Raw genomic sequence first — 27,684 nt, forward strand, 5'->3', positions numbered from 1 at the left:
TGCCTCCCACTGTGCATGTTTGAATTTGTATCGTGGCAACAAGCAGCTTCGCCATAGCCGTCAGCGCGAGGAATACCTCAGCGTACTTTACATGCAATGGCCTTTCGCTTTTTCACCAGTCGTTTGATTTCTTAACTTAACAAAACTTCAGATCGCCAGAAAAACAGAAAGGAACCTGCCACAAAGTTGTTGTGAAAATGAATAAATCGTTGACCAATTCAACTACGGTAACTGGGCGCTTTTAGAAACCGTGGTCTCGTTGCTCTGTAACGCTCTATAAGATTCAGCGCTGTACCATTGGTAGATTCACTTTTACAGAACTCCCGGCTCTGTATCTTACAGAACACATTTAAAGTCCGTTTCGAGTAGTACTAGTGTAAGCTTATGATTTGCTTTTTAGTGTACAAGCGCAGATTTAAGGATACCGGTATCCTTATACAGTACCAGTTTGCATCCATGGTTGGGCCAAGATGTATAGAGTCATAGACTATAGGGTAGAGCCTGGTGCTGAGTGAAGCTGAAGTTAAGCTGTACAAAAATTCAGTACTTTTCGGCATGTTTTCGTCAAAGGCATCAAGTTGTAATTAAGAGCGCAAACGTGTGGCACGACCTACAGCCTCAACCGCTTGGAATTTTTCAAAACGGATTGCACATTCTCTTGCTAGTTTTTTATGCTCTCCTGCTCGTTATCGATTTGATAAGAAATTATGACTTTTGCATAAGTCAAATTATGAATATGAGTGAGCCTTATATAAGTCATAGCAGCAGTCGGAGTGAGTGCGGTTGTAGGGCGCAGACAGACTGTCGCTACCGCGCTGCCTGCCTGGCCCCTATGTATACATGCCCGATTCAAACCACATTTTTTCTACTTTACTCGACTCCGATGTTTTTTGGAATTTCAAAAAACAAATGGCAGATTCAGAATCAGCGTAAAATTTTACTATGGCTTTCTGTCTGTAAAAAGTTTGTAGCCCTTATGGATCGTCCGAAAATCACTGCCACACGTTTACAACTTGATGGCCGTTTTGGTCATTGTGTTTCTTTTGTCTTTCGAGAAATGTTAACGAGGTGTGACGGCAAAAAAAGTACTGAATTTTTCCCCGGTTTGTTTCGGCATCAGTATCTATCCACCTTGGTTTGACCGAATTCGAAGGTCTAATGCAACAGCCTACAATTCTGTTATAACGAGGGCTGATGCATAATTATTAAAATGAATAATATATGCATATATAACGGAACCCGAATCATAAGTACGAATGTAGCTCCCGCTCGTAATGCTAAGATACAAGCGGCCCGACAGGCCAGGAAGGTCACCGATTTCTTCCAGTCTGCTCTGCGGGTGTTCAATGTGAAGCTACACATATATACCGCTCCTGTACAATAATTAGCAACATCTTTCAACATTATCGATGACCATCGTTCGTCCCAGATGATGGCCCCAGATGTTCCTAGTTTACACGATAATTCGATCCGAAAAAACTGTTGTATGAAAACGGTAAACAGCAGCACCTTACCGGGCATTTGCGAATACATACACATAGTGCAAAGGTTGCCGATCGATATACCGGGCACGGTGGAGAACACAAGTCCCACAAGTCTGTTTTGCAATTTCGTTTTCTCGTGTTTCCCGTCCGATCGCCGGTCTCTAAATGCAGATCTAATGCCATCTCGCACGGTAACGGTTCGACTGATCGATGAAGCCTTAACCGTACCGCTGGACGAACGAATGAACCACTCAATAATTAAAACAAATGCCACTTCTTTATTAAAATATTACACCTGTTGTATACGAAAGAAAAGACAAATTTCATGGCTGCAATTTATTACTGGTACTCTAAACTGGACTATAAAACATCCGGCCCGCCATTTGCATCCACTGCTGCGTTATCGCTCGTATTCGGGTCCGTGTTCGCATCCGGCGCACTCGCAGCCGAATCACGATCCGGTGGTGGTAGGTTATCCACATCCGAAGGTTGCTGCAGATCCCTGAATCCGTTGTTCATCGGTGCTGTTGTGGGTTTGTTCTCTGGTGGCATGCTGAAGCGGAGCTTGTAAGGTCGACGCGTTGTGGTGGGAATGTCCGGCACATCACATTTTGGCTTGACATCCCACGGATAGTCACACATGGTCCGATTCAGATCGTAATGCAGCCCTTCTGGGCAGTCGTACTCGTAAACGAAGTAGTCTTTCAGGTTGGTCGGTACACAAGCGTAAAATTTGTTACAGTCAAATGGGTTTCTGTACCATCCTTCGCCGGTTGGACATGTTACCGATACCATATCTACAATAACATTAATATCTTTGATTACAAATTGCAGCTGATCATGAACTATTATTTTGTGCTATTTAAATTTAACGGTTTCGTAAGTATACACTAGCCGCAACCATTAACCGGCCTCTATATATGTTTAAAATTGCTGTTTAGAGCATGTTTCCCGTTCATTTTTTTTGCAGTATTGTACAATACATATCATTAATGCTGTGTCAAACCACGAAATGTGTAGTAATGCGTAAGTGCAAACTAAGTGGATCTTTTTAAGAAGAACACTAGTAGTAAAAAATGATAAACGACAAATAAAAATTCTTCAGAATCCACGGTTCCTCTTTTAATTTTGTCTTTAGAATTGTTTACAGTTAGTTTTACTTTCTCGAACTGTAACTAGTACAAAGTACTGCTATAGTTACGCGGACTTATTTAAAACGGGAGTCGGATAATCGTAGAATTAGCTTATCAAATAATTTTCCGCTTACGTTAGTATAATAAAGTAGACACTACCGTACCCTATAAAATATTATTCGTATGTACCCGGGTCTTTCGTTTTTTGAAATACTGCTCGAACCCAAACATGGTTACAGTTATTTTTGCAAACATGAATAACGTGGGACACCATATCGATTTGCAATTATTTCATCGTTGTAAATTATTATAAGTACGTTGTTAAGTTATTATATATTATTGACCATATTTTTCAGTTGGCCAATTTTATCAGTTTCGGGGTATGCCGGCGCAAATTCGAAGTGCTCGAATATACGTAATGAATATGTAGAATTTTTTGGGATTGAGCAGTGAATTGATTGATTTACGGAAAAACCAGCGGCAGTCCATGGCACACTTACCTGGACCGGAAACGTAGTATGTTTCTTTGCCCAGCACGTCAGGAAAGTAAATCACAGCCCAGGAAAGTAGAGCAACCCAGGCGACTGACTGCAGTGTCCTCTGGCAATCCATGGCTGACCCCGACACGAGACAAGTTTAAAAATGTATAAGGATTCCCCGGCAAGCACAACAACTTCCCCTGTTGGCTGGACCTGACCTCAGGTGATAATCAACGCAATCGCTTCCATTAGCGATATCCCCATGAGATTATACTGCTGCGCTCACCAGCATAGCTTCACACTGACCGGCGGGTATATTGTTGCTCTGACTGCTACACTAATGAAATGCGATGCAATTAATTATACGAGTTTCGATCTGGTTGCCGCTCTTAAATGGACACTGTACACTGCCGAACTGGTTTATTTGGGTATTTATACGCGGTAATCGATACTGATTAATCAGAGCATGCCAATGAGATTTAGATTCAACTAAACAGATAGTACAATCCATAACAAGGGTTTTTCAATGTATACACTTAATTGGAAAATTCACTTTCTGTGATCTTGTTGAGCCATCTTTTTATCTGGCGATACGCTTCATTAAAGATATTTTCTGATACACAAAAACAAACCACATCAAAACGACCTTGTACCACTTCACAAAGCGCACCGTGTGGGTCAGTGTAATTTACGCATTTGCTAAAAAATCTGCGTATGAATTTTGGTTACGATTTAGCCTTTGGGTTCTTTGTGAGCGCGTAATGTTGCTTCGCTACTTGGATTTATTGGTAAATTTAAGAATGGATTGTAGTTTTTTATTGCCGTCATTAGCCAGCACATTACCGGTGAAATTGCGCTACATGGCGTGAGCGGGACCGTTAGCTATGGCCCATGTGTGCTGCGTGTAACATGGCGTTAGAAGCAATAGCCCAGTGAATTACTGGCTAACTTCCGGTTAATCTGGCCCGATCCCTTCTATTGGGCAATTGAGAAACAATATCCTTGCTGACAGCTCACCAGTCGATCTATCGGTTGGGAGTCCCTCTCCCAAGGATATAACGTTAACATGTGTTCGTCTGTGTCCCGTATATATTGCATGTCTGCATATATATGTAATATGTATATATCCGTCTCAAACTGCATCATGCCCTATATATCGGCGTCCATTCAGCGGGATCAACTGACCGATGAAGCGATGATGAGATAGATGCGCTAGAGCGACTCTCCCTTTATACAACACCCGAACAAGCACACATCCCAAGGGTGCTCCCCGGCTCCATGCTGCTCCAACAGCTCACCGGAAAACTGCCCTTTAAAATTGCGAATAAAGCCATGGGAGATTGATGTTATCATTAAGTATTGAACGCGAGCCGGCGCGAAATGGGTTAAGGCGGGAAGATTAAGTTGAGGAACGCGCCGGTACTGACGAAAGATGTCGGGTGAAAAGTTTCGGGGATTTTTTTCCAGGGGAGGGGCCGGGTGGGTGATTGATGGCGGAGATAAGGTATCAAATCTCGCGTCCAGAAACAATTGGCCTAATTGCCGGCCAGCCAGATCGATTGCATCTTGACAAACTGTTGAAAATAACCGCATTGCTCGCTATGGCGTAATCGCATCGGGGTTGTCAAAAACAGAGAGGAGCATTTTATTCGGTTATGTCAGCGAAACGAAATCACTTGCAACACGCTCACAGTTTGGGAAATTGCATTTACCCTAGATTGCTGTGCGGAACAGTTTTGAAAACCGCGTAACAGTTTTTCATTTTATTGCAGTAAAATGCAATTATTTGGCAAAATTATTTATTTCAGTTAAATGGTTACTATATATAATTCTTGAATTTCAGAATTTAATTTTCAACCACGAATCGGAAGTTAAAATCAAAACCTAACCATAATGCTGTAGGAAATTCTGTTCGCTTCCAATTGTAGATGTGAAGTCTGTATACATTGGTGAAGTGTTTTTTGTGCATTTTGTTGTGGGTAGCTTGCAAGAGTGGCGTATTGGTTGACAAGTGATCGGAAACTGTAATAAAAGAGAGCAAATGATTGATCGCGTTGTTGCTAACACACTAACAGTTTGACGAATCGGTGCACTCAAGTTCCTTTAACGGCCACAATCTGCTTTCTAACTGTTATTTAAACACATTTACATTTGTTTAAGTGATCCAAAAAAGTGTCACGTTTCCTGTAGTGTTTTCCAAACGAGCCATTGCGCACCAAATTAACCTAATTACGGTTTGCTTATCGACATATCGCACCATGTCCAATAATTTACAGGCTTTTTCCCTGATTATAACCGAACAGCGTTTAAACGTTTGCTGTTCAGCACGCTGAATCGCACGAGAAATGGAAAAAATAATCAGGAACGCGATGCAGCGATGCTGGTAGACTGCCTTAAAACAGGACCCAACGTCCAGTCATGCAAGATAAACATACGCTTTATTGCCAGAACATGCGTTCGAAGCTTTTAATTGTTATTTGCTAATTTTGTCAACACTACATCCTGCCTTAAATAAGCAAAATGAAAATAACCACCTTAAAATAAAATCCCTTCCCAGAAGGCCTACAAAAAATAGTGGTGACCCCGGGACACTAAATAACAAAAGACGGTTATACCACTGATATTAACACATGGACGGCGATGATATTTGATAAAACAAAAATTCTCTGAAATTCTAAAAATTGACAGTGCACATTAATTGGAATAATACATTGTAAGTACGCTTCGTTTGGAATGTACGAGTACACGCATACAGTAGTTGACAAGCATGATTAAAGTACAGCAATTTACTTTGTGGTTTGTACAGCTAAGAATTTATAGCAGGTTTTTTCACAAAAAGCCCAATAAAATCGGAAAAATAAATTGTAAAATTATTTCATACCATAAGCATAAAGAAATATTTAATTTCCGCACGTGCAGCTTTCGCCCGCGCCCGGCATTGAAATAGTATATCATATGTGTGTAAGGGATTTGTACAAACACCATTCGCTGCGCATTCTGATCACCTCCGTGTTGCCAGTGGCCAGCCATAAAGCTTTAAATTGTGCTTTGATCTACTCTTGGCGAAAACCGGACCGTATGGATTAATTCAACCGTTACGAGAAAAGGTTGCAGCATCCGGACAAAAGAAAGCTGAAATATTGGTGCATTATGGCGTGAAAAATACAGTGTTGCCATATTGCCGACTGTTGCTTGGCAGTCCTTTAAGTTTTGATGTCCAACATCTGGATACAGTCATGGTTCAGTGGATGTAAAGAGTCGGACAAAAACGCAACAGACGTGTTAGCCAGCACTCGGCGTGCGCTGGTGGTGAAAAATCTTTATTAGCTCGCTGCACGCGGTATTGCGCTGGTGCCGCCATGGATTACGCTATTTACGGCTTTGTTTTGGTACGCGCCCACTGCAAAGCGGCACGGCGCGCGGCCAATTAAGCCGGCAACTGCTCAAGTACCATACGGTCAAGTTTAGACGCATAGCGGTGAAAGGGGGGTTATGATTTCGGCTGCGGATGATGTAATTGGCTCGGATTTCTTAATTACTGGACTTAAACTGGACCAAAAAACGAACAAGGTTAAGAGAGGTCACTGGAGACAATTTTTACTAATTGATTATATCTTGCACGCATCGGTTGATACGTCATGTAATAGTTAACCAGGACTGCTAAATGGTGCTTATTAACTTTTGGTCACAATTTTTGCCGCAATGCTGCACAATCAAACCGGAAAACCAAAATGCGGTCTTACTTTGCGATTCATATTTTTAATTAAAATGCATAATTATTTTGTTATGTGAAAATTTACTTTATTTAAAATTTATTTTATTTTGCTTGTGAAAGAAGCCGAAAGGTTGTCGCGATTAATTGTCAGTAATTAAACAAATCAAACAAGGACAGAAGACTAAAGATAACAAATGTCCCCGAAAAGTTGTGAAATTAAAAGAAAAGCATTTTGGCGGAAAGGCACTGAGTTAGTTTTTTTATTTTACCATAGCAAAGTTAGATCGTACACAGCGGACGTTGTAAAAAGGTAGTATTCGGCAGCCAAACAGGCGGAAGTGACCGAGAGCTACTGAATTTAGACTAGATAAAGTTAGTCAATATTGCATTTATTAGACAAGAAGGACAAACATTTTCAGTTTTGTGGTCACTTTCTCATGCACAGCCCCATCATAGCGCATGCAAGGATGCAGGCACAGGCTGAGACGGTCCGCGTGTAGTTTAAACAGTACCACACTTCCGAGTGTACATTGCGGATGTTTTACTGCACTGTAAGGACACGTTCAAGTTGTCACAAATGTCCACTTGGGCCGGATCGTTCTTGCCTAGTTTATTTTCCATTAAGGTCAATTTTGATCTCTGATCGGGGAAAATGTGTTTGCCGACATTATCCTTCGCTCTACAAGCAGTGATGTCTCATTACGCCCGGCGTGCTACACCGCTCCATGGGTCGATTGTTAACTTTATAGAGAAATTGTTGAATTTGGAGCGCATTTTCCGTTTCAAGTTTATGTATGCCGGGTCGGCTATTATGCCGTTGTAGAGGAGGATAGCCGAAATATTATTATGCAGTCCAATTCAATCCAGTCACGCACACCATCTCAGGCCAGCCGGGGCCATTAACGGGGATGGTAATAATTTGCCGGTATACATGTTCGAGTGCAGCCCTACAACCTTGAATTGGGGCCGGTTCCCAGAGTCCCGTTAGTCGGGGCTGTATTTGTCTAACACAGAAAAAACTCAACAGTGAGCGTGCGAGCGCACAACATCCGACAGATGTTGTACTTCAAAAAACGCATGCTTAATTAGCGTTGTTTGAAAAGTGGGCCGCGATATATGTAACGAGTTGTTAGGACATTATGGTGCTGCTGCTGTGTCATGTGTGTATTGTCCTATGGAAGATGACGTGCTGCGGCTAATAAGCCTCATGAGCTGGGAGTGCTTGACTCCAAAACATGATTGTTGCACTGGTCATTTCCGGTCAGAGAGTGCGCGTGCACAAGCGTCTTACAAACTTACGCATGCTCATTCCCACCAATAACTGTGCCGGGGGATGAGTAGTGACATGATGTTTACTAATGTTTACTACTCACACAGGCGCACCATACGACGATGCACCCACATATTCGTACTGGATAAAAACAAAATAATGTGGTTTATGAATCACCCTGGGTGCATCATAATTGATTCTCCCCGGGAAAATTTAAATGCGATAAACACTGAAATAAATCCCAGTATACGCTTACAACTAATGCGTTCATGGAAACTATAAATTTTAAAGGGATAAACACTTAAATAAAATTTCATTCGAAATAATTGTCATTGATAATGTTGTACAAGTTGCTAACTAGGTTTAGCGGGATAATAATTAATAAAAAATCTCCGGAAAATAAATGAAATATTTTCTGTAGATGCTGCATGTGAACTTTGATGCACCCACGGACATTTTGCGGCTAGAGCTGTCGCAGATTAAATTTCCGGACGTCGGTTTTCACACACGTATACCGCACTGACCACTGCCCAATCCCAGAGTCAGACAAAAGAGCGCCAGCAGTTGTCGTCTTTTCGCAACCCCAACCGAGCACCCGGCTTAAAAGAAATTCGAGCGGACAAATCTGGCGGGATTAAAGGAGAATTCTGTGCATTTCCTGCTGGTTAATTGGCTGTAGTCCCGCACGTTTGTGGCCAACTAAGCACATGATTTGCCGCGCCAAATTGGACTGGTCAGCAAGTACTTGAGCGGTATATGCACACGTACAAACAGAGCACAGCAACATCTCCCCAAACGGATTTCTAACGAGCAGTTTTCCAGCATTATGCCGACATATTCATTTACACCAATTTATATCCCTTTTACAGGGGGATATAATTAGTCAAGCGGACAAAATGTGCGCTGACCGTGCAACTCAAATGACTTGTAACCTTGATCATGAAGCTGTCCGTATATATCACGGCGGTATAAAAACCGCGATACACATCGGCGCTCGACGGCAAATATTCCATCATGACCACGCTGCATTCCGGCTTGACCACTGGATGCACCGCATTGCCGACGCGCAGTTCTCCCATCAATTCTTCACGCTCCGGCCTCTTCCATCAACTGGAATGCTCCGATGTCATTACGAATTTAATTGGCTCAGCATATTGTACTTTTCGTGATGATTAAAAATTTTTTTGCAATAAAATAACTTAAAAACCCGTGCGCCTGTTGAATTAATGTGTACATATGTTGTGTACTGTAATTAGATGAGCACGAGTAGTAAACTGTTTCCTAAATTTATGGATCTTTTGTAAAAAAATTTAATAGCATAATTTATTTGAAAATTAAACGTGTCTGCCTTGGGGTAAGTGTGCGTGTAATAATTCATAATTTGTTGAATGGGCTTATCAAAAACCAGCTCTTCGGAGAAAACATTGAAGTCAGATCTACAAATTTGATTCAGTGGACTGCGTAATGCAAAAATTCCCGTCATTTACTTGGGGCGCTGATGTTCTAGCGGCTCGGTATTTAATGCTAACAATTTTGGTTTGGTGATAATATGTTCAGTAAAAGCACTCGATTTCTGCTGAAGTAAGTGCCGCTAGCGTGCGTTATTTATTTTTCATTGATTCACATCGTAACAGATCCTATTATGGTTATTTCTGGTTGGGATCCAAAACGCTCAGCGGTTCAATCTATTCTTCTAATGGAGTTAGGTAGCGCCGCGGCCAATACATATTAAAGAAACCAAATTAACACGCAATATCTGCCAACATAATCGATAGAGCAACGGTCAACAATCAATAAAAATCGTTACAAATAATTCATACACATCCTTGTCTGTTCACGAATGGCCGGCCCAGGTATGTGTATTTTGACAATGATTAGCGTACCGCGCGGGCAGCGGCGGCAACAGCATAAACTGGTTGCCGGGACAATGCCGGCGTGTACTACACCCCTGCTTATAACATTGCAAACCAGATTAATAGGCCAATATGCAGCGACAATCCATAAATAAGAAAACCTGTAGGCTTATGTGGATTTTTAATATTATTCTTCCATTTTTCTATCGCGAGGTGGAAGGTCGAATTTTACCGGGAAAAATACATATACACGTGTGCCGTTTATATGTTTATTCTATACCTGCACACAGCTGCTTACTCGCGCTTCATTGCATCGCAATCGAAGCGGGCCAAAACGGTTGGTGGGGAAATTTGCATAAGATTCCCGCCTGCTTTATTAATCATTTCATTACACACGTGGCTGGCCGGCGGTTAATGAATATCACCGCTTATAAGCCAGCCAAATTTACCTCGCCACCAGCCAAAAACCCGTTCCAATGGAATTCCGATTACGTGCAATAAAAATACCATGCATTCGCTTACTTGTGGCAAAAATGCCATTTTTTTCCAGCACATTGTTCGACGGGTTTTTTCATTAGGATAGCGGAAAAGTATGTGACGGTGTACAAATAGTTGTCTGTTTGTTACAATTACGCCGTACGTCTTTATTCTTTCTTACATTTTTGGCAACACTACCACCAGGATGCTTTATTGGCTAGCGGTCAGTCGGGGGCGGTGCTTGGGCTATGGTTGCAGGCGGTGTTGTATCGAAGCCGATACATACACGGCACATATTGTGAAATCTTAATAGCCACTACACTATACAGTGAGCGGCACGTACTCGTTGCAGTGATCTCAAACGGTTTTTATTCTTTCATATTTTGAGAGATACTCAACGGCATCTTTTCACACACGCAGAGAGTATAGCGAGCGGGGCAGAATCTTGAGTAATATTATCGCCGGTGTGTGTATGTATGTGTGAGTTATCTGTTCGGCAACAATTTTTTCGTTGTTAGAGTTTTTTTCACCCTACCTGTAACAGTCATCATCTACCGCCATATGCGCACATTGCATCGTCAATAAACCCACACTGCGAAGAATCGGAACGCGGAACTTTTACCTCAGCAATTGTTGTGCCACTTTTCGCTTGCTGCTTTAATGCAGCATATTTTTCTCTAGTCGTTCCGTTCGGCGCGAGAAGAAAGAGAATTGTTATATTGCGCTGTCTTCCAACATCTTCGTCGGATACACTCTATCATCGCTACTAAACAGGCGCGTATGTGCGCCGTGTGCGGCGGAAACCCATCTTTCTTTTGTTGATTTGCGGCGTTTTGAGACGACAGCGTGTTGTTAAGCGTAAGGCGTCTGCCATCATGAAACCTCACTTTCTCCAACGGGTATCCTGTGGCTGGATAACGGTATTGATATGCACTCAAGGTAAGTGTTGTCGTGTGTACGAGCACTGTTAATTGAACAAATGACCACTGTCGTCGGCAACCTTCCTGTACAATTATCTCGCTGTTTACTTTCCCATTTCGCACCGTGTAAACAAAGCAATTAATCCGCGTTTGTACACGCAGTTCTTATTAAATTTATTTTCGGCATTGGGCCGGTGATTTGATATAAATTAAATGCTTTAATGTTACTATGGCAGATTGCAGCTACCATCTGACGATAAAATATTTATGACGTTTGCACTAATTTAATAAATGATTGGATTTAAACGGCGGGAGTATTGCATGCATGTTGATGCGTTTTCACCAGGACGCGTAATGTTCCCTTGTTTACTGGACCTTCTAATTGTACTGATTGCATTATGACAAGACCACGTGCTGTGCTATTAGCATCGTGGATCGGGCTAATTGTTTGGAACAAACCGCTTTGGCGGATTAGTTAGATTTTGCCGATTGCTAACAATATACAGCCGCTTTATCGGCCAGCGCCGCTGTATATGTGGATGCACATATCCGTGCGAGATTGTAGTCGGAGAAATCGCAGCATGTACAACATTGCCCGTAGCGGTTGTCCAATCGACCGGTTAAAATATATACGAGTTTCGGGGCTGCACTTTGGGGAAACTGGGAATTAGGGAATTCACGTACACATATAGCATCGCTGTTCAATCGAAACAATACGCAATGAATTGTGAAATGAGTTGGTATTGTGGATGTTCACGGGTGGTAAAAACGGAAGAGAAAGGGGGATGCTGGCCCTTATTCAAGTGATCTTTACTGGAAAAAAAGGCGTTAAGCGAGGGAAGACTCGCCAGTGCTTAAACTACACTGATTTGATCACTCGCTCTGCTCCTCTCTTATCTTTGTTCGAACGCGATCTCATTGAACAAGATCACATCTTCCGGCGGGGAAAAGACGCACTAAAGATACACGGCAGATCATGGCTATTGATTCATGCAAAAGTTTTTTGGCACAAAAGATGAAAGTGTTTTAGGTTATAGGCGTTTTTGTTTGTAATACACGCTGCATCCATTTTCTTACACGATGGTGTGTATGAGCCACCGCTAACCCACTTTTATTCATACTCCCATCACTCACTTCCTCCACCCACATTTTCTCATCATCGCCGGCTATTATGCGCGCCGCATAATGCGGCACGGCGTTGGTAAATTGAACGTTAACACATATCCATACGTTTAACGCTTGATCATGATTTTCTATGGGGCCGGCTGTGTATGTTTTACGGCTTCACGAGACGGATGAAGATTGAGATTTCAAATTTGCTAGTCAGGGATTGTGTTTCATTCTGCCGGTAGGGAAGCCCGATAAGCGCTGGGAACGGCCAGAGCGCCCCACGATAACAGGATAAAAGCGGGAAAATATTTGAAAAATTGTTGGAAGAAATATTTTGTCACTGTGACAGGCGTGTGGTTTGCGTAAAGTGCAAAACTTTATGTGGATATTGTCGGCTGGTATCTCACCAGCAATGAAAACCGAAACTGAGAAAGATCGGTCCGAGTGAAGAATATGCTTAGGTCAGTCACGAGGGTTGATTTGACGGGAAACTGCGCTTGATATGTCCAGTTGGTGGGCATGATGCCGATTTGATGAAATATTGTATACATTTTCAAATCTCCCTCCAAATGATGATGATGGATATGTCAAATCCTGCTGGGTCGGATTAGGACAGGAAAAGATCTGCGCATAGCGATCATAAGAATTGTCCCGGAGTGCTGTGTGCCGGTTGAGAGGGACGCTTTCTCAACACACACATATACCATACGTACAACACTCGCGGTCATCACCGGCTCCGTTTCAACGCTTTTGATCGGCACTTTGGTCAGTGTAGTTGAGCGATGCGCAGGAAGGGGGAGAGATATTTATACGAGCCAGAGACACACACACGTTAATTCCACGCTTCATCACAACAGATAATTAGGGGGCGTCCTGGCCAATTGTTCCCTGTGTCCGGCTGCGATGCACTTCGGGTTCTCGCAATACGTATATGCCTGCGTGTGTTTGTCAGAAGAAGAACCGGGAGAGAATGGTGTGCGCGTGATCTTGATGATCTCCTAGAGCGGAAAAGTGGCAACTGTCATTGAAATGGTGAATGTTCCCAATGGACTTGCCACCTTCAAAACAATGCTGACTCACCAGGAGTGCGGCACGTCTGGGTCAATTTCTCGCAGTTGTACCCTTTCTTATTAGGGCTATAATATAATAATTTAGCTGTGTCATATGAGCTTCATACATATAAATATACTCGGACATGTTATGTCCCCGCAAAAATTCTGTTAAACTAACAAATAAATTCAGACACTACGTGAAGAAGAAAATTAAAATTTTAATAATACAGTAAAATATGATTTACAAATCCGCCTTTAAAATAAAGCACTTCTAAAATGCTTCCAAAGCAGACACAGGCGACTACTGGTCAAGTCTGTTTGCCATTTGTCTAATGACAAATGACAGCTGAGGTATTTAGACATTGTGGCTAATTCGCGGTTTTGCAAATTCTCACCTATTCTGTGCTCCTCTGCTTCCGATAGATATTACTAGCTCAGACAGCGACCACTATTTACACATTGCCTATAATTCCGTTTAACCTGAACCCGTCTGCAGCAGTCAAGAGGACAAAAACGGTCATGAGAACCCGTATTAATTAAACGGATAAAAGCGTCACACATACTGTCCCGAGGTGTCCGCCTGAACAATGGAAAAGAGGTCGGGTCCAGTGCAGGGCAGTGTAACAAGTATAACGGCAACTGTGTGCTAGACTACGCTACAGTAGCCAGTCTAATTGATAGGGTCTTCCTCAGGCCACGCCAGATTACCGTGTATTGGCGGAGATGCCCATTGAAAAATATTTAGCACTTTGTTTTGGCAGATTTCGGCCAGTGTTTCCATCTTCACTGTACACTGTCCATCGTCGCTCATTAGGACGATCGGGCTGCGCATATGGCAGGAGTTGGTGTTTATTTAAAGTAGAATTCTTTCACGGCTACTTAACAAGCGCTATGTTTACCAAAGACATTCCTGACTGGACAGAGAAATGGCCATAATGTTATGCTCTCGGACCACACGGCTGTAAAAGCTCCACATTACACACAGCTGCTTCTTTAGCGTACGAAAGTATAGTTAGTAGAGAGCGGGCCCATTTTATGGGGCAGTTTAGGGGAAATAACGTGCTGAGCACGATTTAGATGGCTGTAAAATGGAGCGCTACCGGTGGACATTATCGTTGATAACGGTTCTCAGGCCGCTTTTGTTGTTATTCACTTCTTAACAAGTAGGAGCCGACCGGTCTCCCATATAGGATTTTGTTATGGCGCTTGAAAGTTTAAGAACGGATGTCTCCATTTTATTCAAGGATCGGATGGAAAAATATGAAAATATGTAATGTACACGAGGATTTATGATAGATGATAATAGGCGCATTATAGTGTAAAGAGGCTTGCCAGTCAGGCGAAACTCAGTCTGCGTGGAAGATCCTTTCATCGGTGGATATAACTGAATGTATGTTATGCTTGTTTGCTTGCCCTTTCTTGGACCGGAGCATAATTCATGCACATAAATGGTCTACCGTTTTAGTTTACCAAGTGGCTTATTTTTATTCGCAATTTAAATATAACTGAAATTAGGAAATCGAAAAATTTTTAAAGTACTCTCCGAGAACTTGAAATATTTTTAATTTTAGTAGCACGAATACAAAAGACAGTTGACTATCCGGATATTGAAATATCATTATAAAGTGATAAAACTAATGTTATAAAATAAGGTTTAGTTTTTCGCTTTTGCTGAATTTAAACTGCAGTATATTAATTTTGTGACAAGTAGCAATAGACAGTTTTTAAAGAGGCGACCAAAATAAAATACACTATGTCCCCACAACTCACAAGCGTCCTATCAATCTGCAGATAAATGGTTTATCCAAACAAAATAAAAATCTATAAAAACCATATGATTACACGGAATATTGCAGCCGGATGTTTTAGTCCATTGAGTATACTGATTGTATATTGAACTGACAAGCGTGTCGCTTAGAGGATGATGGAAGATATTAGAAAGGAAAATATTTGTGGAAAAATTGATAGCATGGAGTAGTTGATTATACAGTGGGCATTATTAAGCCGATATTACCGTGCTCCATGTCGCAACTACCATGGTCTATATCTGTGTGAATCTTGGACTCTAAAAGCGATGATTTTCTTCGATGCCCCCGGGCCAGCCGCAGTCGGCAATGTAGCGGAAGTGCCATCTTGCATGGCATACTCTTTCAATAACCTCTACGACATTTGTCTATGCTGTAATTATTAACACAGGCAGTTCCACCTCCACCATTCCGACGGGTACTAACCATTATGATATACAACAAAATACTCTCTCTGCGTCGATTGTAACCAAGTTCATCTTGTCTATCTGTATGAGAGCTTAAGAGAATAACTTGACCGCAGCAAGCTTGTTGTGTTGTTGTCATAATGTGGCGGGCCTGCCAGCTGTGACGTCATGCAATTTGACGGTGCTTCATCATTGTCGCTGTCAGTCTGGGAGAGTTTAAGGAGTTGCCCAGTTAATTTCCTTTTAATCCAGAATAGCGGATAGCGGATAGCAGATAAAATAGCGGATTTATGACAACATGCTCGGGCTTATGATAATCATGAACCAATCCAATTAAATAATTAGATCTAGTTTTTGGCAGTAATTTTTCAACGAAATCGTGTTATCCAAAATCACTTATGCTGGCCGTTGGGCAAAGTTTATCACAAAATCTAAATTGTTTAAAATTTTTTGATAATAAAAATACTGTTTTAAAGTGGTTGCCATAAATGAAGCAACCGAGAATAGTTTTTTTTAAGAACATGCTCATAATGTTTGGAATATGTGAAGAATGGCCATCGGTCAATATTAATTAGGTGTGGCGAGCCGTTTACATCATTATGCGCCGGTAACGCTGCCACAGTTGGTGCATATAGCGAAAAGACAACTGTGTTGATTGTACATTTAGCGAACCGTAACTATTTCAGTTGCATTGTCCGGCGTTCGGACATAAATTCGGAAAAATTGTCTATGCAGATTAACCTGCAAGACTGTCACATTCAGTCAGACCCTGTTCGCACCACTGAACACTCTTTGACATGCAACACAACATGGACTACTCGTACCAATTGCAAAATCCCACTATTTAATCAATTGTCTTCGCAACCGCGTGTACACGGAGCAGGCAATAGTAAAATGTCGGAGCGAAAAAAAACTCAAAAATGATCGTGACGGACTGTTTGTGTACAGGCTCACACAAAGCAATCAAAGACCCGCGTTGCGGAGCTCTGAACAATGCTGAAGTAATCGGTGACTCTCGGGTGGCTGTGTACCGGCATTGACCTACTGATCATTTGAAAGGAACCGATCAATCACTGAAATCGGTTATTTTGTCTGCTTTGTCAGCAGACTATATTAATCTTACGTAAAGTTGTCTTACAAAAAAACTAATGAATTTGAAAATTTGGGTAGGCATGCGTCACTAAGCAGTGACCGGTTTGACGAAATATAAGCTCCGCAAAAGATTGTCCAAATTTTTTAATTTTTTAAGATTTACGATGAAGATACAGGATTTAAAATTTTTATCAGCTACACAATTTTACAAATGGTATAAACGAAGTACATCTTGAGTTTACTGTGCGGGCGCCGGTAATTATCATTAGAATTTCTCGCATACGAAATGAATCGCTGTCACACAGAAATTATTCTAGCATTTGGGTTATGCGTAGTGTACTTTCCCATTATTGTCTGATGCGTTGGAGCATGACAAATGCAGTATGAATCAGTGCTACGCGCTGGTAAAGCGAATTATTAGAGCGTAATTAAATTCATAATCTGAGTATATGATGCATAAATTTGCTCGTTTAGATGGGGTTGTTATCGCAGTGCGCTTACCATAGAAGTATACAACGAGGATGAAATGACGATACGATGAGCGCTTCCGCAGTTTACGCGGGGCAGTCGCTCGTAGAAATCACATACCCTGCGGCCTGTATAATTACTAATTGGATTACAGCATATATCCGACTACGTTACATGACACTTATGACCTTCCGCACTATTCTACGCTTATAGACGCACGCGTTTCTTCCCCCCTCCTACGGGCTGTACAGTGTGTGCTTGGATAAACAATAGTCAAACTGTATACAATTTATTTGCGCAACACCAATCGTTCGTTTTACTCCGGTCAATATTGGCTCAGGGTATTTGAACAAATACAAAATTGGGTCGTATGTTTTATGCGTTGTTCCGCAGTCTGAAGCTTAAGCAAATAGAAAACTCTTTCGTTCCTATGTATTCTTTGAGAAAAACAATCTTGGTGTGCAACGAATTATGTGTTGCTATTTTTGTGAAACTTTTTTTGTTCCCTTCCAGAAAAATTTCGTTAACGCTAGAACGCACGTAAACGTGCACACATAACTTAGACGGAAGTTTTTGTATAATAAATTCGTAGAAAGATAAGCAAACGATGTTAGGGGATAAAACATATGCACATTCACATTTGCGGAACTGGACATTCACAGCTGGTCATCACATATCGGCGTAGGATTGGGTGAGAAGTTTACTGGCAATTATGTGTTTAAAATTTATGTGCCGACGATAAAAGTGTCCGGATTGTCTTGTTAACCTTGAGCAATGCAGACAGTAGATCCCATTACCGGTTGCCGTTGGATTGACCATATGTTCCAAGTGGACGATCACTATAAATAATATCCAATTTCACATAACTTCTATCGTCCTCTGCCGCGCCGTAAATATATTTTCCTCTACGCGTTTACTCTTGAGATTTTCTTTGACGGAAATTTTCTGACAATTCGGGTTTATATATATTGATCGGGGCATGTTGATTAGACGCGGGGGCCGGTTCATTCTTTCTGGCACGATTCCGTAGTGATAGATATGGGGACCTCATGCCGGGACAATTTGCCGGCCAAAGTGTCATAGAATGTGCCCATGCTAAGTACCGGGCCTTTTTGTTTAATTATACCTATTTTTCATGCAGTTTACTATGTAGATATTGTTAGCACAAGATGGTCCGTTTCGTTAACCCGCTCACCGGACAGTCAGAAGTGCTCACAATAACTTAAACAGATACAAAATATGCAAAAAAACTGATTCGGTCTTTAACCTAAACTGTATCATCATAACTGCCCCCTGAACTGCTTAAACAAATAAACAGATCTATTAGCCAGTGCAATTTTGAACATTTTTTCACCGCTTAGTTGTTTCGTTCGATAACAGTCATTATCTTAACACAGCCACAGTACACAAAATGCACTTTATATTTATTAGTAAACAGTGTATTCTAGCATATAATTAGTTGCCAAATACCATTGTACAACCCTGCAGCACATCTATCATTAATCGAGTTGTATGTGAATTTCCACTAATTAGAAAATCATTTCCTTCTTTAATTTGCAGCTTCAGTCGGCCATTTGTCAAAAGTTTAATATGCCGAGTTTAATTTCGCCAAAGCTTAAATGCATTTTGCAGTACATGTTTACTCTTGCCCCTTTTACTCGACCCGATTCCCAATAATTTAGCCTGCTTCCTGATTAAAACTTCCCATCTGGTACACTTTTCTTTCCATTGACTGCTTAAACGCTTTATGGCCATGTCCGGGCCTTTAACACGCTGCATCTGCATTGTATGTGGCCATGGTCCGCTCCATCCTCGCACAACAGGCAACAATTTTCTTGTACCGTAACACGGGACAGAAGGGGCCAATTGTTTGGGCGTTTATTTGGCCACCTAAAGCCCTAATTGTTTAGCATGGCCATAATGCACTTTATATTTATGTACCATCCATTCTAATTGCACACTATAGGATTTTTGCAAGCCACTGTTAACTTGAATGGTGTTAGATTGTTATAATTAAAATGCCGGTGTGTATATAGCGCCTGTCAACGCGTTTTTGTTAGTCCATCATCTGTTGACTGAAACTCTCCACAACTTAAGTATCGTTTTTCCCCTCACGATATACACGGCAAGACCTCTTGAATAAACGTAACAAAATCTACTTGGGCGCAGGATAGTGTGTTGTATTCAGTGGTGATCAGCGAGTTTTGACTATGTATTAAATTGTGATATCCTTGATTGCCAATGAACGGGTGAAGATGTTTGTTTGGTTAAGGGAGCGAAGCTGTCACGTCCTTCGTCCTTTTTACCTGAGCGGATCAGTGCCGGCTACTGATTTGGCTACTGAAACACTCGGTAGTACGAGTTGCTGTCTTATTCTGTAGACTGTAGTTCATATTCGGATGATTCGCTTCGCCGAGTTCTCTTATCAAACGCCGGAAATGCAAACTTTATCAGCGCATTGCGCTAAGCCGCAAACGATCATCTGGATTATTTTAAATATAATCTTTATGGGATCGCACAATCAGATAGCACAAAACAAATCTATCATGCCAGTTGTAAAATGCATAAGAATAATAACGGCTGGAATTTTGAAATATTTTTTTACAGAAAAAAGAAACAATTGAAACATGTATGATAAATACCGAACAAACTTCCTGTTAACGAATGTTATTGCAAAATGCAAACAGCTTAGCCAGGCAAACTCTTAGCTGTAGCCTACAGCGTCGGATATTGATATTCATTATGAGACGTTGAGGGAATCGGTGTGAATTTGTGTCAGACGCGATATCCGATCTCTTTTTAATAGAAATTTATAATTTGATGAGTGATCAGCACATGCCGATCGCTAACGCTGACCGTCCAAATAAAAATCCATTTTCCCATTTCGGAACGGGGCAATCAGGCGGCCATTACAGCGTTGACCGGCTGTTGCAGCACCGGCACATGGCCATCCTCCCTTGTCCCGTGCCGTCCGGACGGACCAAATTATATTCCTAACGTCGGGGCGCTTGATATATATTTGCATGACAAAACCGCTCCCGACAACGCCGGCTGGATTATTCCCATCGCAGCCAACGTCAGTTTTATTAAAGCGTTTAGACAAAAGTTTCATGCATATCCGGTTGTGCGAAAGAGGTCATATCATAAAAGGCCGGCGCTCGTCCAATTTTCTGGACCTGTCAACGCCAGGAATATATTTATATGAATTGTATTGTATACATGACAGGAATATATGTACCCATCTATCGGGACTAAATTGACCAGTGGCTATATACGTGCCGTCCGTATATATAGCGCTTAGGTCGCTTAAAAACGATTGATGGAAATTTTCGGGATTATGCGCTGCGGAAGTTGTTGTGTGTATATAAAAGTATATGTATTAGCTGGAGCCTGAGTAATGCCTTGTGCATCTTGCGTGCTGGCATGGATTTATTGTAATACGAGATGGTATTTCATTTAGATAAGAGCTTTTCCATGTCCAGCGTCTGTCCATCCTTCACAGCGACATGAGGCCCCTCTTAATCCGCTTTACGATTTTCAGTTAGCCCCTCTTTTCGGCATGGTCAAGCTAGAGTGTACACTAGTAAAAGCCGGGCAGGACTTTTGCGTTTTGCGAGAATATTGAAATGAACAGCTCAGGTTTCATGTCATAATAATACTCCTTGTGTTCCGCAGCGGTCACTTGAGATAAGCACTATGCATAGTTCCGTTTTAAAAACCTGTATTCAGAGCATAGACCAACAAAATAACATACCACAAACCTCTTGATGCGTATTGTTACAAGAATACATAAACAAACACGCCGGTTCAGACTGTCTGGGAAATGGCCCGACATACGATAGCACTTGACGAATGTATAAACACAATTAAAATTTTATCAAATCCGAATCACGACGTATTAATAACAATATTTTATGTACACAAATTTTGGTTACACTGTATTATTTTGCCAGTACTTAATTAACTTGACAGTTCAACAGTTCTTTTGTTTTCCATTGTAGTATTATGTGGAGCATCGCCAGGTGCATTCGTGGAAGAGCCAGCCGATCAAGAAGTGAATCCAGCTGACACCGTCGATCTCCGATGCCGGCTGACTCCCCAACCTGCCGGACCAATTACCGTACTCTGGCTAAAGGACGGTAAGTGTGCATAATGTCTAGTTAATACTCCATATCCGGTAACAATACACCTTCTACCTACTGGTCACGCGTTCGTTCACGTTTTTCGATATACTAATTATACAGATGTTACCAAATGCATATCCCGGCAAGTACACACTAGACTTGCTACTACTCTCTGTTCTCTTTTCACCCTATGATTAACATATAGCGAAAAACTGACCAGCTGGGCTCCACTTGACGCGCTCTACTTGGAGACGGTGTTCTTGTATATTGCGCAATACTCTTACATCAGCTGCCGGCCCCCGCGGCCGGCCATCCCCACGAGTGTACAAATGGTAATTAGTGCTGCTGGTGTTAATTGTAGGCCAACTGCAGAATACGCAGGCCAGCGGTCTGTACACCAGCACCGGTGACCCCAGCAACTTCGACTATTCCATTCGCATCAACGGCGCCACCGTCGAGCGGGATGACGGGGTGTGGGAGTGCCAGGGATTGGTCAGCGGAGGGACAGTGGGTTCGCGGAAAGCCCATGTGGTCGTCCGGCAGGCACCGCACGACCGACCGATCATGCAGCAGGATGCCGGGACCATTCGCAATGGGGATGATCTACTGCTGAAAGCCGATCAGAACTATACGGTCACTTGCGAAGTACACGAGGCTAATCCTCCCGCCAAAATTAAATGGTACGTACGTGCCAGAAAGTTGCCTTGACTGTTCTTTGCAGCAGAAAAGAGCAAAATCAAAGGCACGATACATACACTTACACAGGGAAATCGGTGTTGCATTTTCTACGTTTTTTTGTAAATTTTAATAAAAACTTTTGGAAAAAAGAAGAAAAAATGTCAAGCGAGGCGCACTTTACAAGAAAAAAATTGTGTATGTGTTTACGTACTCTGGTTCGCCTTTAACTGATGATGCGTTTCAAAACTTCAGGTGTTGCGAATTATAAAATTTAACAGCAAATTCGAAATGATTAACTGTCTAAGGACGTTTGGTACAATGTAAACTGTAAAGTGTGCAGAGGAAAAATATACCCGTATATTAATGAAGATAAAATGAGCTGGTAGACCCATCAATCTGTCCATCTCAGAAATTATTGCCTAGCTGCTCTACTTCTTTTTGATCTGATAAAAATTCGTTATGCTATAATTATGGCAATCATTACATATTATTTTCTGCAGCAAATGCTCTCATAACTTGGCATAGCGGTGACCGATTTTTCGACGTTACACACACCACTTAGCCACTCGTTACCTTTTAAGTCATTCCACTACGTCAATTTTACACCCGTAAACGGCATTTATCATTCTTTATCCACATGGCGCTTTTTGTCGATTATGTAGCTGGCGCGTTTTTCATGCTGCTCAACGGATGTACAGTATTTGTAATGCAGGAGAAAACGCAGTTGACCGTTCGCCATCGTACCGAACGCTTGAGCGTGAAAACGACTAATTTCTTCCGATCATACAAAACTGAACATCGATTAGCTGGTCATTGTCAAAGGAAGGTTTATCAGTGTCAAGTAGATGTGGTGTGTTATTGAAGGGTCACGCACAAAAGTGCATCCGATCAATTTCAAGATCACCATTCTGTATTTATGACATAATTTTTATTGCCATTTAAGAAAAAATTGATTGATAAAAATTGCTTTTGTTATGTGTAATGTTGTAAGTCGTACATTAATCAGCAGCATTGCTAAATGTTTAAAATGTACTTCGTATTGATTTACATGGATCGAAAGGTTAGAGCGCTTTATATGTAAACTTGTGGTGAGAGTCAACTGGACAAAAGACTCGATGAGCAAATGTGTACGGGAAATTCTCAAGACGAAACAGGCGTTGAATACAAAACATCAGTGCTGTTTCATCTATTGACAGAACACCGGTATATAAACCTGAGTCAACATTGCCAAACGTGTGTTGTGTATTGTTTGCAGGACGATTGGGAATAAAGACGTTAGTGACTTTGCCCATACCATCAATCAAACGGGACCCAACAGTAAACTGTACAACACCATCAGTACATTGACCTATCAGTATCAGCCGCGGGACAATCAGGCCCAGCTCAAATGCGACACCATCCACGCGGCACTGGCCGGTCCCTTATCCACTTATGCCCATCTCAATGTCCAGTGTACGTGCTACTTTCCATTGCAGTGTGGTAGTGGAGACGGAATAGATCCGCTTTTAATATCAAAATCCCTTCTCCCCGTGTATGTTTAACTTCTTAATGTTACTACAACCGCGCGCCGCTTTAATTGTAGTCGCTCCCATAATACAATTTCAACAAGAGCCTCCGGGAGACATTAGCGAAGGACAGGATGTATTACTAACATGCCTGGCTAATGCCAACCCGCCAGCGTCCATCAAGTGGAACGTCAATAACAACCAGGAGATGCCCATGCTCAATGAGACCACCATCAAGATCCAGTCGGCCTCCCATGTTTCCAATGGGAACTACACCTGTGTGGCCAGTAACGACGGTTTTGCGCCGACCCGGGTCTCCTATACTGTGGCTGTACGATGTACGTACACGCTCCTTTACGATTTACAAACGGAAGAAAATTAATGTCATTCGTTGTATTTTATTTTTATTTCGAAACACCCATCATTTGTACGTTAAACCTGTTTAGTAAATATTAGAATTTTGTTGACCACCAATTTTAGAAAAGGTCATCCGATGTATTTAACGTTTATTTTGATGACGCTGATGATTTATAGTTAAAATTATTTGCTGAAACTTAGACGCTGTTAACTGACCACGAATTTTTCTCAAGTATAAGTTTTCAAATTTTACACGTAATATGTTTATTGTTTTAGAAAACACATTGCTCAATATCACCCATAACGATAACTGTGATATGGCCGACATGAATTATATATCACGCTCTTGACATCGTCATCCGTCTGGTTTTTGCACAAAAGAATATGTTATCCTAACGTCTTGGTTTTTTTTGTGTTTTTCCCACCAGATCCGCCCAGCTTTGTGATACACCCACAGGGCAGCAGTGTTGATGTTGACCAAACCTACTCGATGTTTTGCGATGCTGAAGGATACCCGCCACCCCAGATACAGTGGCTGCAGAACACCACAGATGGCCAGACGATCGTGCGCGGCGCCGATCGCATGCTCAACATCACCGTCGACTACAGTTCACAGGGAAAATATTGGTGCAAAGCCAGTAATACCATCAACAATAAGGACAATATTGTTCTATCCGATGTGGCGGATCTGCTTGTCAAGGGTAATTGTATTAGTTTTTCGTTCTTTTAGCGTATACCGGCCACTGTCGCGTATGGTGTTTTCTTAAGGTTGTGTAATATTAATGGATTGTGCATTTGTGCGCATACCCTGTAAATGTCATTATCAAGGTTGTTCACGCTTTGATAAGTAGCGCGTTTCCCGGTACCCTAGATCTGTATTTTATAATATTGTTTTAATTATAATGTTTTAAATATAAACACGTCTGGCAGCGAACCGAGTACTAACCGGCGTATTTTTTCAGGACCTCCCAAATTTGAGAATTTAGCCTCGAATCCCCGACTGGAAGTTGTGGGTGAGAAGGGCGGCGATGCGACGCTGACTGCCTTGTATTGCAGTAATCCGCCACCGACTTCCGCTTACTGGATGCGAGAACAGAAAGCCGCCGAGCGCTCCAAGTCCCAGCGAATCGAACCCGGTCCGACCGGCAATAAGAAATACGACATCAAGACGAAAGACCGCTCCTCCGGATGCTACGAATCCCGACTAATCATCTCCAATCTGGAAGCGGCTGATTCCGGGAAATACAAATACTGGGTGGAGAATGAAAAAGGACCGAACGCTTTCACGACCATGCTTACTGTCAGAGGTAAGTAGTAAATTAAATACCTTGGTTGGAATTTTTCTGTAGAAAAAAACTCTTTTTGAATTATTAGCACTTTGCATTCCACTGCTCTCAGTTTGCGCTTTAAGCGTGCGTAATTTTTAAATACATACCGCAAAACCCTTCATTTAAAAATTCTAGTAAAATTTTGTAGAAAATACCACATACGAGAATTTAATAGCTTTACGTATTTGCAGATTCCGTTAATACTGCCCTGATTATTGGACTGGTTGTTGGACTGGGAGGAGCGTTGATTTTGGCGTTGATTGCTGCTCTTTGTTGTTATCGACTGAAAAAATTCTGTTTTGCTTGTAAGTGTTCATCAGAGGTTGCTGTTATTAAAATTTGAAGAGGTTAAAATTGTTTTATATTTTTTTTAGCGAGCAAAAAAGCCGGGAGTTTTGACATCGAGAAACGGGAAGTTAAACAGGAGAACGGAACAACCACCATCGAGACAACCCGCACTGTGCAGAGAGAGGATAATTTAAAACAGAATCCCCTACAAACGGAATCCATGTTCATTAAGACGGACAACAAAAAACCCAACGGTGTCGGCAGTCATGTGATTATGAACGGTGTCAATGGCGTTCAGAACGGAAATGATCTCAGTAAAAAAGTATGCATGGAATCGCATGCGAAAGGCATCGCGCATCATTGTGCGAACATTTAATTTCTTTTGTGTTTTTATGAAAACTATGCCTTCGTTAAATTTTTTTATCGTTCGTGTTTTCTGATTTCGTTCAATTATTTTGTTTGAAATTTTTTTACCGGTAAACTGCAGGAATGTAATGTGAAGATTTTGTTGAGTTTTTGGTTGCCGGCAATTTTATGTTTGCTTTTTATCGCTAAGCTTGGTTGTTTTCTTGCACGACAGACTGGCCGTGTGGATGGGATGCCGGCCGAAGTACTACATTATGCTCAATTGGATGTTGACGGACCAAAGGAGAACGGCCACCATGGACCAATGGGCAGTCCCCGCCTGGAGGTGCGCAACGGCCACGATTACTCAGATATTCGACCAACGGTTTTGTAGAGTGTTGTCTCTTCCTGGCGCTTTTGCTTTGCTTTGATGCACAGAATGTTTTTGGTTTTTCTTCCGGCATAATTGTATTGGCGTGTCATTTATCTTCCGCAACGCGTATCGCGACCACCATGGACAGGTTTTCGGGGGCGGATCGGAACGAATTTGTTTGAGGACTTTAGTGTGCGTGCATGCACGGAACATTCCGCTTTCTTTCAGCTTTTATGAATCTGTTTTTAGTGAACCTTGTTGGATTTTGCTTTGTCTACTTGTCACTTATAAATTTTCCTAAATTGTATCGTGTTGGATACTATTACTGGACGCGGAGGTCACAATCTCTTGAATTTATGTACTCGTACGAGTGAATACGTCATGTATATACCTACCACCGTTAAATTTATAGAATTTTGTCTCTTATTGTTTTCGGTAGTAGCAGACTTTGTGTTTGAATGGGTAGTGACGTCATATTTTGTAAACTGCATGTTTCACCTTTGCTGCTGCACCTTTGTCGTTTGATAGTCATTCTGCTTTAATGCAAAGTGATTTTTATTAGCTAATTCAATGCTGTTCTTACGTGTATTCGTGCGCCACACCAATAAAGTTTGTGATTCACGGAAGAGTACCAAAGCGCGCCATTGATTGATTGATTGGTTGATTTAATTACCGAATTACACATAAAATTACGTATATGTAAGAATCAATAAGATTATTTTGTGATGATAGTGCAACCCGCATAGCCTCATAAACTGATAATAATGACAGAAATTGCTTAATTTTCACGATGGTAGAGGTGCACATCAAATATTCGTTTTGAAACGCTAGCTTTTGTAATATTATCTGTGAAGGCATTCGTTGTTTACGTTATGCAGAAAAGCTCGTACACCTATTCATATATTGATCTCTTGACGCAGCACTGACATTGTAGGAAAAGGCCATTTGGGAATTTCCTTTGTAAGTGTGACCTTTGTAGTACGAACATTTCATGTTGAAGTCATATATTCCCGTGGTAAACACACTCTGCAGTCCTATGCATGGCGTTCTTGACTGAGATTGGAAAATGTAAACTACAGCGTCGTGCCAGGAGCAGGAGTAGCTTCATTTTTGAAAACAAGCGCGCAAAAACGAACCACCAGTGGGACATTGCTTAGCCCAAGAGTCCCGACGTACCACGACGGTTAATAAATATTTGTATGTGAAATAATATGCCTGCTATGTGCCTTTGCAGTCTGCATCGGGCTGTCAGTATTGCGTACTTGTACCGTAAAAGCTCAGAAAATTGCTGGGATGACGAACTCAAGCGACGCGTTGTTTATCCAGCGCCAGCATGGTACGTTGAATTAAAGATTTATTGCTTTATTGGTAAGATCGCAACACCTCCGCACGCCAGCCGCCCTTCCACTTGTGGATTGCGC

At 41.7% G+C, this 27,684-nt stretch overlaps 2 protein-coding genes across 2 annotated transcripts; one reads left to right on the forward strand and one right to left on the reverse strand.

Annotated features, from left to right (window-relative positions):
- Positions 1–1,724: 1,724 nt before the first annotated feature.
- Positions 1,725–3,469, reverse strand: LOC129583411 (uncharacterized). Its single transcript, XM_055475197.1, has 2 exons — positions 3,118–3,469; positions 1,725–2,281 (listed from the first exon to the last, which is right to left on the reverse strand). The coding sequence occupies exons 1-2, from the start codon at positions 3,227–3,229 to the stop codon at positions 1,845–1,847; spliced, it is 549 nt and encodes a 182-aa protein (XP_055331172.1). The 5' UTR covers positions 3,230–3,469; the 3' UTR covers positions 1,725–1,844.
- Positions 3,470–10,544: 7,075 nt separating this feature from the next.
- Positions 10,545–26,879, forward strand: LOC129583253 (peroxidasin homolog). Its single transcript, XM_055474980.1, has 10 exons — positions 10,545–11,350; positions 21,267–21,404; positions 21,751–22,069; positions 23,323–23,519; positions 23,650–23,910; positions 24,358–24,630; positions 24,892–25,236; positions 25,449–25,562; positions 25,632–25,867; positions 26,126–26,879. Exons 1-10 carry the CDS (start codon positions 11,287–11,289, stop codon positions 26,282–26,284), a joined length of 2,106 nt encoding a protein of 701 aa, XP_055330955.1. The 5' UTR covers positions 10,545–11,286; the 3' UTR covers positions 26,285–26,879.
- Positions 26,880–27,684: the final 805 nt, after the last annotated feature.

Source organism: Paramacrobiotus metropolitanus, unplaced genomic scaffold (genome assembly GCF_019649055.1).
Source record: "Paramacrobiotus metropolitanus isolate TYO unplaced genomic scaffold, Prichtersi_v1.0 Parri_scaffold0000010, whole genome shotgun sequence".
Classification (NCBI taxonomy): Eukaryota; Metazoa; Tardigrada; class Eutardigrada; order Parachela; family Macrobiotidae; genus Paramacrobiotus; species Paramacrobiotus metropolitanus.